Source organism: Lethenteron reissneri, chromosome 4 (genome assembly GCF_015708825.2).
Source record: "Lethenteron reissneri isolate LAM-NWPU_2019-01 chromosome 4, ASM1570882v1, whole genome shotgun sequence".
Lineage (NCBI taxonomy): Eukaryota > Metazoa > Chordata > Hyperoartia > Petromyzontiformes > Petromyzontidae > Lethenteron > Lethenteron reissneri.
In genome coordinates, this window is record NC_083782.1 from 9,380,374 (window position 1) to 9,394,599 (window position 14,226).

At 46.5% G+C, this 14,226-nt stretch overlaps 1 protein-coding gene across 1 annotated transcript in view; it reads right to left on the reverse strand.

Annotated features, from left to right (window-relative positions):
• LOC133350751 (paralemmin-1-like) overlaps window positions 1-14,226 on the reverse strand; it is a 101,061-nt gene that overhangs the window by 24,452 nt on the left and 62,383 nt on the right. The window contains exon 3 of the mRNA XM_061565476.1: window positions 9,271-9,351. Within this exon, the coding sequence (XP_061421460.1) occupies window positions 9,271-9,351 (81 nt within the window). The remainder of the gene's footprint in view (window positions 1-9,270; window positions 9,352-14,226) is intronic.

Genomic DNA, 14,226 nt, shown 5'->3' on the forward strand with positions numbered 1-14,226 from the left:
ATTCTCGCTCACGGCCAACACCAGTAACGATTGTGTGAATTGGTCCTGGGCCTCCCCTAGGTCGACTGAGCCCCAATGAGTACCTGGTGCGGTGCGTAAACATCACCACAAGGGAGACAAAGGCGGCAGGGCGTGGTGCTGACCAACCCACCCGCTCGTGTACCGTGCCGGCCTTTATTCATGCTCGCTAACAGCACTTGCCCGAATAGTCTGTTAAGGCTATGTGGGGGGTGTTTGTATGCTAGCAATCCAATTTATTACAATCAAAACTAAATAATAATTAACCCAGACAGGTCAGGTAACAAGCTGCGCTTTGAACGCTGCGACGCAGAATTCGATTCCAGGCCACGGCTAACCCATCACTAACCCACGTGGTGAAGTATGGCCAAAAATAAAACTACGCACCGCACATGACCGACATGGCATATTGAGGCCTTCAGCAATTGGGGGATTCAGAAAATGGCTGGAATTTACTTTATTTCAAAGCCTAGCTGAAGCCGCGACACTGATTTCCAGGAGGGGGGACTGCTGCATTTGGGGTGTCTGAACTGTTACATGAATATTGGAGAGAGAAGCAAAGCAAGAAAAAGCAGAGAACCAGGAGAAAACCCACCACACGTACAAGGGAGTAACACTAAAAAGTTCCGCACCGGTAAGTTCAACAATCTGCCGCTCTCCTGCGATCTCCTGGCCACCCCTGCAGTGTCACGCATCCAAATGCTAACCAGACTAAAGCCTGGTTTAGCTGCCACCATGCAATAAAACAACTCGCATCCAGGGTAGGATGGATCACGAAGGGACAGACGCTTAATCAAAGGGCAGTTTCCAGAGGCAGCAGCAAGTAGGTTTCTAAAACGTTAGGTGTGATGGTTTTCCGAGTGTTCTCTGGGCAATACCATTCCCTCCCACACACACACACAGAAATACAGTCATGTCTAATAAATGGGGAAAAGGGATCTTGAGACTAAATTATACTTTCTTGAGTAAATTAAACCGAGGAATCCAGCTCACAATCGCAATCTTGTCAGTTCAAATAGAGGCCAAGGGGTTTATTCATGCCAACAGCAGTCGTCCCCCAGAGAGAGACTGGCCCTGGCATGGGAATGTGGAATTTCCACAACTCCATGTCATTGCACATTTTCTCAAGGAGACACTTTCATCCGATCAACACTTTCCAAAGAGCTCTGTACGTCCAGTTTGTTGGGTACTCAAATAGCTAGCAAACTATGGTGTTGTTATTAGGCACTTGATAAGTTCAAAAATCGGCCAAACTGATCAACGGCTGGCGAAAACTTGAGAGACACCAATCAGTGTAAAAATAAAAGGACTCTGAAATGATGCGAACGTGCTTTTCCCTGCGAGCTTTCATACTGCTCAAGAAGCACTTCCGAAGACGTTGGGAAGCACCGTATGGTCCACGCATACGCACGCTGGTTAATTTTTCCGAAACAGCCCCGGGCAGTAAACCGCCGTTACAGAGCCCACAATGTAATGCGGGACCTTATTAGGGTCTATCAGGGAGGCTTGCCAGGATACAAACTGTGTTACAGGCCAAGCGGCCACAGCTAAACCACGGCAGCGGACGGGGGGGAGGGGTGGGAAGGGCAAATCCCGCTATAAATTTATAAAGCAACTTAAATTTTACGCACTGGAAAGTAGGCGAACAAAACCCGGCAAAGTAATAACCACATCTGCTAAGTGTCACGTTGGACCTTCCGCGCAAGTTGTGTTGACAAAGATTTGCCCTTTTGACCGCGAAAGCGAGCTTTGGAATTCAGGGCAGACCCCTCGAGGGGAAGGCCTCCCGCTCTTGTCTGGCTGGAATGTGCCAACGCGAGACGGCGCCATTTATAGCCGGGCAGCAGAAGAAGGGAAAAAAACTGTGCAGGGCGCCCAGATCGGAACGATGGCGTCGGAGTGGATACCACGTCGCCATGCTCCTTTGGTTCTTTCGGTAAATTCACGTAGAATGGAAATAATAAAATAATAAAAAATAAAACATTAAATCATTCTCACGACGTTTCGGCCACAACGCAAGCAGCCGTGCTCAGGTGGAGAGCAGGTCTGTCGAGTAGACAGAGTCTGAATGACACACTCCAGGCTTGGAGCGACTATTTAAGCTTCCCCCCTCCATCCCAGCTTAAATAGTTGCTCCAAGCCTGGAGTGTGTCATTCAGACGCTGTCTACTCGACAGACCTGTTCTCCACCTGAGGACGGCTGCTTGCGTTGTGGCCGAAACGTCGTGAGAATTATTTTATTATGTTTATTTTTATTATTTTATTATTTCCATTCTACGTGACTTTACCGAAAGAACCAAGAAGATGAATCCCTGCAGTCACGAAAGCTTTAAATCGAAATTTACCACGTCGCCGTTAGCTGGAATCTACATCATTTTGTTTTCTGCTCGATTGAAAGCCTCAGCCACGGACGCAGGCCACAGTGGCGATCTGCGAAATGTTTGGAAACGATTCCTAAAAAAAGGATCTGCGTTTCTTTCCTGGCTGCGGCGAGCATTGCTGGCGATTGATGTCTCGAACCGGTTCTGACTGGCGTGGTAAAGTATGGTCAATACATGCAGCAGTGGAGATCGCCAATTTTTATTTTACCAGGTAAGGCCCACTGAGCTACATAGCTCTTTTTTAGAAGCGACCTGCCCACAAATGATAGCTAAACGAAGTCGTTGTCACGTGCAAATGTATAGCAGCCCAATACTCGAAACGCACGTTGGTTCTAAATGTGGAGGGGGAAACCGGAGGACCCAGAAAAATCCCCGTGACCACAAAGAGAAAGACATGCAAACTTCAAATATACAACAGGCGTCAGGGTTGGGTGGAACCCTCGACCTACAGATGTATGCTGTCCATGGCGAGAGGGGCTTCCATGAGAGTTTGTGTGGCTTTGCTGTTCCTCATCCATAGCAGGAGCGCAAACCACAGTGGGCTTCATCTTCTTGGTTCTTTCGGTAAAGTCACGTAGAAGGGAAATAATAAAAAAATAAAAATAAAACATACTAAAACAATTCTCACGGCGTTTCGGCCACAACGCAAGCAGCCACCAACCCAGCTTAAATATACGCTCCAAGCTTGGTGGTGTTTCATTCTTCACCTGAGGACGGCTGCTTGCGTTGTGGCCGAAACGTCGTGAGAATTATTTTATTATGTTTTATTTTTATTATTTTTTTTTTTTTCCTTCTACGTGACTTTACCGAAAGAACCAAGAAGATGAATCCCTGCAGTCACGAAAGCTTCAAATCGAAATTTAGCACAGCGGGCTTACTGTGCGGTCCAAAGTTTCGGTTGCGCAGCCGCAACCGCGCTTCGACTGTGGCCATGCAATAGCTCTTAGAGGCATTGTAACAAAGTGGAATTTGAGATAACTACAACAGCAACAAAACCTCTCCGGAAGGAAGCGATTGCAAACCCAATACAAAAACAACGCAGCAGCAGACAATATACGCGGAGAGACTAGGAACGCGCACACGGAACCCGCTGCCTAGCACGCACCTATTGATTGCGTTTTATGATTGCGTTAATTTGAAAATGTTTGGAAACGATTCCCAAAATCGATGACGAGACGAAAATGACCGAGCCGGTAGCCGCTTGGGTGAATGTGAAGGCAGCAGTAGTCAGAGATAACCACAGTTGTAGCTGTTCTCAACGGCGACTGAACCGAGTACGGTGTGACCTCGTCATTCGCGACGAGGGATACGTTCCGGTGATGCTCGTGAATAGGAAATTTCGTGGATAATGATATTGACCTAAACAAAATTTGACCTTAAATAAATACGTAAATAAGATGTTAAATATATGAAAATTATAACACAACAACACATTTTTACGTAATTAAACATAAAGTAAATAAAAAAATTTAAACTATTAAGTAATAGTTTATAAATGAACTTACTGAAATTATAATGATGCTACGCATCTCATCACTTTCATCTCATCAATTTCATCACTTTCATCTCATCACTTTCATCTCTTCACTTTCATCTCATCACTTTAATCTCATCACTTTAATCTCTTCACTTTCATCTCTTCACTTTCATCTCTTCACTTTCATCTCATCACTTTCATCTCATCACTTTCATCTCTTTACTTTCATCTCATCACTTTCATCTCTTTACTTTCATCTCTTCACTTTCATCTCATCACTCCATCTCATCACTTTCATCTCATCACTCCATCTCATCACTCCATCTCATCACTTCATCTCATCACTTTCATCTCATCACTTTCATCTCATCACTCCATCTCATCACTTTCATCTCATCACTTTCATCACTTTCATATCATCACTTTCATCTCATCACTTTCATCTCATCACTCCATCTCATCACTTTCATCTCTTCACTTTCATCTCATCACTTTCATCTCATCACTCCATCTCATCACTTTCATCTCATCACTTTCATCTCATCACTTTCATCTCTTCACTTTCATCTCATCACTTTCATCTCATCACTCCATCTCATCACTTTCATCTCTTCACTTTCATCTCTTCACTTTCATCTCTTCACTTTCATCTCTTCACTTTCATCTCTTCACTTTCATCTCATCACTTTCATCTCATCACTTTCATCTCTTTACTTTCATCTCATCACTTTCATCTCTTTACTTTCATCTCTTCACTTTCATCTCATCACTCCATCTCATCACTTTCATCTCATCACTCCATCTCATCACTTCATCTCATCACTTTCATCTCATCACTTTCATCTCATCACTTAATCTCATCACTTTCATCTCATCACTTTCATCTCATCACTTCCATCTCAACACTTTCATCTCTTCACTTCCAACTCTTCACTTTCATCTCTTCACTTTCATCTCTTCACTTCCAACTCTTCACTTTCATCTCTTCACTTTCATCTCTTCACTTTCATCTCTTCACTTTCATCACTTTCATCTTATCACTTTCATCTCTTCACTTTCATCTCTTCACTTTCATCTCTTCACTTTCATCTCTTCACTTTCATCTCTTCACTTTCATCTCATCACTTTCATATCATCACTCTCATCTCATCACTTTCATCTCATCACTTTCATCTCTTCACTTTCATATCATCACTTCATCTCATCACTTTCTCTCTCGATGCAGTCCTGTGGAGCTCCAGATGAGATTCGCGCATAGCCAAAATCGCGAGGAGCAATTCCGTCAATAGCCGAAATTGCCACCCGCGATTTTACCCGAGATGTACATTTTAAGACACTCTCTCTCTCTGTCCTTTCTCAAAGTCTTCGGTGGTCATGGTCTTCCTGACATTCAGCTCTGTCCATGATATTGGCTCAATAACTGGATTCTCCTCCCAGTTGCATCCAGTTGTTCAAATGACAACTGTAACTTAATTCGCGGTCTATATATACGAGATTACACTCGGCCAACTTGGAATTAGCAACCGGAAACTGTTGGTTTTAAAGAGGAATGCTGGGAAAGCTGGCAGTGCATGAGAGTCTGTAAGGTGCCACAATATATTTACACGAAGAATACCAAGTCTGGAATCCGTGAAGATGAAACGTGAATGCAATCTTTTTCATAGTTACGCAATGGCTTGATTCTGATGCTCTGAATTTATTTTTCTTTTACCAGATTATATCCCAAATGTCCTTTTGGCATCAAGGCAGGGAGTGAAGAATTTTCCATTCCTCATTCTGCCTACAATAGCAAAGCGCCGTTTGGAATGCACAACATCACCGCTCGCTGTCTTGGCAGATTAAGTGTTTGGAAATAAATACGTTTTGAAAGCTGCTCTGTTTCACTGCCAGAACTAAATAGCATTACGTCCATCAGCCAATAGATCTTCAGGAGCAATCTTTTTCAGGTAGATTCCTCGTGTTAAGCAGGGCACAGCGTCAATCTCCTCCGAGTGTCATCAGTAAAGCAGTGGCCTATTAAACGCTGGGGGGGGGGGGGATATCAAACCGCGACTCGTGAGTCACAGTGCACGTGCGGCTCGATAGAGACGCATCCCAATTTGTAACTTTTCAGTGAACTTTGAAAAAGGAACAATCTGCGGAAGCCGCAGCGGCCCGGGGTGCTCAACCTTGGCAGTGGAGCCAGACGTGGCCACTCCCCCAGGTGCTCGCGCAGATTTCTAAATTGTACGTAGGCACGTTGAACTTTGAACTTCTTTCACACCGTACGTAGCCAACCGTGTTAATCGGAGGTGCGGGGGAACGACAACAAACTAAACAAAAATTGCAGTTCAAAAGAATTTAGTTTTACATTTGTATTTAAAAGTGCATTGCTCCAGTGGCCTCCTAATATCAGAAGAAAGAGCGTCCCATATGGCTGCAGAAGCACATATCAAGACTTGCGATGCAGTGACAGCCTTTGTTCGATGGTTAGCCAAAAGCCACTGCGAGGATGACCTGAGTTTGCGCGATGATGATTGATGCTACTTGAAAAGATCAGCAAAGTATTGTGGTTCATTTGCGGCAAACACTTTGTGTGTAATGAGCGCGACCTTGTAAATGTATTCGTTCGGCAATCGGAAGCTCATACAGCTCGGCAAGCACCAGACGGACGTGGTCAGATCTGGCAAGTAACACGACACGTGCCAAAGAATGGAAATAATAAAATAATAAAAATAAAACATAATAAAATAATTCTCACGACGTTTCGGCGACAACGCAAGCAGCCATGCTCAGGTGGAGAACAGAGAACAGGTCTGTCGAGAAGACAGAGTCTCTGTCTTCTCGACAGACGCTGTTCTCCACCTGATGACGGCTGCTTGCGTCGTGGCCGAAACGTCGTGAGAATTATTTTATTATATTGTATTATTTTAATTTTATTATTTCCATTCTACGTGACTTTACCGAAAGAACCAAGAAGATGAATCCCTGCAGTCACGAAAGCTTTAAATCGAAATTTACGTGCCAAAGAATTTAAAATAAAAATCTCACTGCGAGCGGAGGTGGCCAACTCCACTCAACCACGTGACCGCCCCACGTGACCGGCTCACCGCACGCGTAAGGCCTGCGTGTCTCGTCCGCTGTTGGCCCTATGCAGATGTTTTGTCGGTCGGCGGTTCGCAGTGTCAGAAGGTTTTGTGGCCACCCCTGCCATGAGCTATAGCCATCCGTGGACGTCGTGATGGTGCGAGTATATAAAAAAATACAAATCCCCAGCAAAAAAAGTAACAAAAAGCCTGCAAGAAAAAATGCCAAATCACCGCTCTCGGTTGTCTTCCGTGCGTCGCGGATACCACTTTGTGGAGTTACACAGCAGCTCTGGACTGACACCCCTCGAGGGTTTGCGTCTGAAACGAGCGGTTATTCTGCACACGTTGCAGCTTTTGCAGATGAGTGAATGCCCCGCAGTCTGCCCCCCCCCCCCCCCCCCCCTGAGAGCTGGGCACTGATCCATTTAAAGGCGAAACCAATTTTTCGCGATAAATGTTCTATTGCCGAGTGAGCTGAGACGACCTAATCTGGTGATGTACACCACCCTGGTGGAAGTGGCTTATTCGAGCCATTGAACCCAGCCACCCACCTTGGCAGTGCTGACTCAATGCTCTCGGGCACGGCCATTACGAACACTCCGAGTCACCGGCCAACCGCAACTCTGAACACGGTGCCGCTATAACTACACCATCCCCCCACCAACTTCTTTATTGCGACCGCTATCATCTTATGTGCGATTTTATAAATGTTTTGAGTTGTACGCCTTTTAGGGTCATCTGGTCCAACAGCAATGGAGACTAGGCTCTAAGGAAAGCTGTCTCGGGTGTGGACCAATCAACTTCAAGGACAGTGCATATCATTACCATTATCAGAGTTGTTTCTTTTTGTTTGCATTTTTACTGCTTGTGTTGCGGTTATTGCAAACATGATGCCTTGTATAAAGGTGTCAGTTTTGTACCAGTTTAAAGGGTAAAAACCTACTACTACTCTATAATTGTTGTAAAACTATCTCAGAAAAGGAAAGGACTCAACAAGTTCGCGTCGCCGCATCGACAAGCACGGCATTGCGCGGCACTTATATTCATTTGCGGTCCTCAATCTGGCGTGGGAATTCCAGAGCGCTACGGTAAAGACCGGGGGGGGGGGGGGGTGGGCTCACGTGATCGAGCATGCACTACGAACTTGGCGACCCGGGTTCGATTCCCGCTCACGGCAAACACCAGTGACGATTATCTTAACCGGTCCTGGGCCTCCCCTAGGTCGACTCAGCCTCAAATGAGTACCTGGTGCGGTGTGTAAACATCGCCGCTAGGGAGACAAAGGCGGTCGGGCGTGGTGCTGGCCCACCCACCCCCTCATGTACCGTTCCGGCTTTCATAGGTGCTCGCTAACAGCACTTGCCCCTACAGTCTGTTAAGGCTATACGGGGGATCTTTGTCTTGTCTTTTGTCTCTGACTTAGAGCGTCACAAGAATGGCTCTGAAATTGGGTCACGGTAAAGGTGCAGCCCTGATATCGCTCGCTCACGTCGCTGCTGGCGCTCGTGCCTCGACTAGAGGGAGCTCTCAAGAGCCGCCCTCGGCAGAGTGTTTTGACCCGCCCTTCGACGCTGGCCAGCCGTCGTGGACGAGGTGGGAGTTGCCCACGCTCTACCCCACCGCACACGCGACCGGCCGATCGGCTGGCTGTAGCGTACTCATTTACACTGCTCGGTGGACAGAGGTGGGCAGGAGGGATGATTTAAGAAGCTTGCACCGTTGTTTATTCACTGGTCACGGATACTCTGCGCTCACGTACATTAGAACACCATTGAAGTGTGTGGCCCTGAACGATCACTACATTAGAACACCATTGCAGTGTCTGGCCCTGAACGATCACTACATTAAAACCCCATTGCAGTGCCTGGCCCTGAACGATCACTACATTAGAACGCCATTTCTGTGTGTGGCCCTGAATGATCACTACATTAGAACCCCATTGCAGTGTCTGGCCCTGAACGATCATTACATTAGAACCCCATTTCAGTGTGTGGCCCTGAATGATCACGTACATTAGAACACCATTCCATTGTACATTAGATCCCCAGTCGAGCCTTAACAGACTGTTGAGGTAAACGCTGTTAGCGAGCAGCACCTATGAAGGCTGGCACGACACACGAGGGAGTGGGTGGCCAGCACCCGAGTGGTGATGTTTACTCACCGCACCAGGTACACATTTGAGTCTTAGTCGACCTCGGGGAGGCCCAGGACCGGTTTAAATAATTGTCACTGGCGTCGACCGTGAGCGGGAATTGAACTCGGGCCGTCGGGTTCGTAGCGATGGTGCGCGCGCGCGCACGTACACGCACACGGGTCGCCCGCTCACCTTGAAATGCTGCAGGTTTAACTTCTCATCTTCGAGCGCCCTCTTCTTGTTCTCGATGTCCTCCTGTCTGCTTCTTCTCTCCTGTGGAGACACGAGTCGCTCACGGTCAGCTACGCCCCTGACAATTCCGACTTCCCATCGCCACGCGAGACATCTTTGGCGCGCAGGGTTTGACAGCCGGCGGTGTTGTTAACCCTTTCCCGTTCTGAGACGTCTGCAAGTTGCTGGGTGGGTGTCCAGTTCACCGCCGAGTCTCGGAACGCGCGAGCGGTTCGGCGTTATTCCCATTTAGAGAGGCCGTAGCGCCGTTGTTTTTAAAGACGTTGTTACTCACCGCAGAGAACCGTAGCGACACGACCGCCAAACTCCACCACACGCCCCTCCCACGTGGCCTTGCGGGAGCCTCGTTATGGACGAAGTTACTTTGTTTTAGTTTTTCTTCGGAAGAAAAACTGATGACGTACACCCAAGTACACGTACGTTATTGGAATGGGAAAGGGTTAAGTAGCACGCGCCTTTACAGGTGAGAGAGAGACACGGTGGTTGTTGTTGTTGTTGCTGCTGCTGAAGGGCTGTGTTTGTTTCTTGCACTCCAAGCCGTTAGGATGGAAACGTATTTATAACCACGAGACCACCCTGAGTGCAATCTCCGGTGTGGAGGGGAAGACAAATGGGCAACACTGCCTCATCGCTGGGACCCGCTGCACCGTATGCAAAATATTAATTGCAAATGCAAACGATTTCCGTGAAAAACTAGATGCGTTTGATTGGCTCGTGAAAAAATAAAACATTGCAAATTAAAACCAAGATTTAGGAGGCAGATTATTTTTGTATAAATGCAGTGGTTAAAACAGTTGCAATAAACCACAATTTTACTTGCACAATGTGAAACTCCTACTGCCAGGTTTCTCTGGGTGCTCCGGTTTCCTCCCGCATGTACACACACGTATTCATTGGCCGATCACACCTTCATATACAGAGGATGGCAGAGCTTGGAGGAGGAATTTGGTGCCGGCTCATTGCGTGGCTTTTGCTGCTGCTGCCTTCCCGCTCGTCTGCGGTTCCTCCTCCTCGTGCCTCCGAGTCGTTCTCGCTCTCTGTACGCGAGCGAGCGGACGCTGCGCGGTGGCGCGTTACAAGTTGACATAATTATTATTGTTATCTATTTTATCCCCGGTTTTATTCCAAATGTGCTATCGGCACCGTGTCAAGAGATTAACTCATTTCTGCTTTGGAATGTTCCACCGTGAGCGGCGCACCGTTACGCAGCACTCTCAGAGGACAGAGGTTGACGTCACAGAACTACTTCTGAAGTTGCTCTCAACAGAGGCCTCTTACCCCTGATGAGGCAACTTTGAATGTCCCGCACAGAGTGTTTGTCCGCGTAACAATGAATAATCAAATTAACGTAAATTTTTACTTTAAACTTTCGTGACTGCAGGAACTCATAAGTGCGCAGCCTCCACCACTTAATTGTATACGCACGGGCTGATAAAATGAGTACCACTGTGGGGGGAAGTCAAAAGTGGATGAGTACAAAGTCCTGCTGTAGGAATGTGGAATGTCCACCGGTGGATCAGAGCTAGCGGCAGCAGCCGCCTCGTGCTCGTTTGGTCCAGGGAGACACGACAACGTAGGCTCACACGGGTCCAAGCCTCATGGACACTTGTGAAAAAGAGCTTTATAGCTCATCGGATTCCTCCGGTGTTAATACACATTCTGATTCTGTCAGCAAGCACCTATTCTATCTGGGCAGAATGGCAAAAATGGGTAGAAGACTGAATACATAATGTAGTGACCAAGTAGTTAGGGTTAGTGGATCACATAGAGAAGAGAACGTCATCCCGTGAAGAGAGGTGTGTGATGCTTGGTTCCCTGTGCGTGACCCAACAACCGCAGCTCTGAGAACACATTCTTTGCCAATCGCGCGGCGTTGGCATTGGTGCAAAAAACTAAAAATAACTCAGCGCGTTGGTCGATAACACCATTGTTAGGCCTTGAAAATAAAAAAGAATATATATATAGCAAGCGACGTTTCGGGCAATGGCTCTACTTCATAGCACATTAATGGAGAGGCTGGTCGAGAGGTGGAGTGGATGGTAAGAGTTGGGGACTGCACCGACGCCATGGGGCCTGATGGAGATGTAAAACAATTTGTATCTTTTCTGATTAAGTTTTTTAAGTTTTTTTTTACCTGGCATATGAATATGTATCTAATAGTGGCTACTGAGCAAGATACATACTTCCAGCCTCCGATGTCTTCCCCCGAAGTGACCAGGCGCACACAATATATTTCGTGACATTTTCACCTGGGGTTGAAATCCATTTCAGTAAAATCCCAAAGGTGTCTTTCATTTTGGCGTATTACGTTTTTCGCCAGCAGTCCACATTTTAGGCCAGGGCCACCACAGAGGTAGCCCAGACAAATCAACACGTCAACATTGTTTTGTTTTCATAGGTTTTTTAGGTTTTTTCGGTAACTTTACCGAATATGAATCCTTGCAGTCACGAAAGCTTCAAATCTAGAATTTTTTTATCAAAAGATGGGACAGGGATTGCAGCGCCTTTTGCGGGGTCCGGTTTTTCGCGTATACGGGGGGGGGGGGGGGTTTGGTGCTGACCTATTCCTCCCCAAAAGTCACCCAAACGCGCGGTGTGAATTCACCCAGATGGGGCTACTGTGCTCCTCGGACGCGGGACACCATTGCGTGTGCACTCCATGCGCTCCTACTCCGCAGGCAGCTGTCTCCTGCGGTGCATTGTGGGTTATGGTGACGGTGCCGTGTACGCCTAACGAATTTGTTTTTTGCGCGCCCCCAATTTTTCGGGACGCGTTTCCCGCGTTCGGTGAGCGAAGAACCTGCCCTTTGACACCGCTTGCCGCGCAAAAACACACACTGGTCCCCATAAAAAAAATCTTGCACGCACAGCGGACACACGAACGCCGTACGTGTGTATACACAATGTAGCAGTGTTATAAACACCGGCGACATTCCTGTTCGCTGACACACACACACATTCTTGCCCTTATTTCAGCACCTCTGCGTTTACCTTGAACAGCTGGCATATTGTAAGTGTGAACGAATTTATACGATTGGCTAAATGTTGTGGCGAATTACGTTACAGGAAAAATATTTGTTTTAAAAACGAATAATATTACAATCTAATTGCATACGCAACTCATAAATAGAGAACTTTATTGAAATCTTTTCATTTGCACGCAAAAAAAACCTCTGAGCGAATGCAAATGCTGCTTCAGAAAGGTGAGCCTTAGGCCTCTTCTCAGAGCGCCAATCAAAGACAAAATTGGACTTCTCTCTTCTCCGCTGGATGGGGGCGGGGGGGGGGGGCACTCTACTCCGTTGGCGTCTCTGCGCCAGTGGTGGAAATTCCACATTCCCGCGATGTGAGGGCCACTGTGTGCGTTGAACTTCTTTCGCACCGTACGTAGCGTGACCATTGTAGGTGCGGTTCCATCTCCAGAACGAGCACTCTGGTACTATTTTTATTTTTTAAGATACCGAGGGTTTCACGAGTTGAACCGCCGCCGAGATTTGAATTTCATGCCGTGCAATTGTGAGGCCGCCGATACTGACCACAGTGCCACCCAGCCCGATTGATAAGTGTCGTAATATAGGTGACAAAGTAGTTAGGGTTGTTGGATCACACCGAGATGAAAACACCATCTTGCGAAGGAAGGTGTGTGATCTTCTTGGTTCTTTCGGTAAAGTCACGTAGAATGGGAATAATAAAATAATAAAAATAAAATATAATGTTTTCTTTTTATTATTTTATTATTTCCAGCCTGCAATCCATCACTGGAAATAATAAAATAATAAATATTTAACATCATGTTTTATTTTTATTATTTTATTATTTCCATTCTACGTGACTTTACCGAAAGAACCATGAATCCCTGCAGTCACGAAAGCTTTAAATCGAAATTTAAGGTGTGTGATGCTTGTTCTGTGCGTGACCCAACAATCACAGCTCGTAGAATGCACTGTTTGCTGCTGCTGCTGTGTTGGCAGCGGTGCACAAACAAACACAACTCAACAGAATCGTCAATAACACTGTGTGTGGCCTTGAAAGAAGAAAAGCATGTTTATAATAGTCGACCTCACGGGGCAATGGCACCTACGTGCTATGGAGAAGGGTGATATGGCTATGCACGTGGCCTGCAATCCATCACTACGTGATGCGAGGGGTTGGTGAAGCACACACAGATGCTGTTCAGCTTCTCGTGCCATACCCAGCGCCAGCATTATCCGAGTAGCAAACGTAGCTACATATGCTACGGGCCCCGCACTTTCACGCCTTTAACCAAATTCCGGTTCAGTGATTCTGCACTTGCTCTATTAATGTAGTACTATACCGCCTTCAACGTTTATGAACGACTGGGTGTTTAATGTTAGCGATTTGTCGTATTATCTGGCTGTATAGCAAGTAAAAAAGAATACAATTACTTTACTATGCAAGTAAAAAATGTATGTGTTTTAAGATTGATGTTTTTTTGTTAATTTAGGGCCTCTTTATAATATATGCTACAGGCCCCGCACTAGCTTAATCCGGCACTGGTCATATCCTGGCTTGCCAGCCAAACACGGTACAGCGAAGAGTGGGCGAATGTCATCGGTCACCTTCTGTGTGGGATAGAGCGTTGCCCCCTCGCACGCGTGGGTTTTCTCCGGGTGATCCCACATGTATAATAAACACTCACTCGTGGCTGAGAACATTTTAATATGTAGAGAATTGCAGAGCAATTGTTGGCAGCTTTAGATCTCGTCTGTGGTGCCTCAGTGATTGTAAGATGTAATTTGCATGAACTGGCACAATATAAAATCTTAAGCGTGAGATAATCATGATTAAATTGCCCCAAAAGTCACCTCTTCGAAATTTTCCTTTTAAGGCCACAGCATCATTGGCGAGTGTGTACGCCTCTTCGGAGCTGGATTA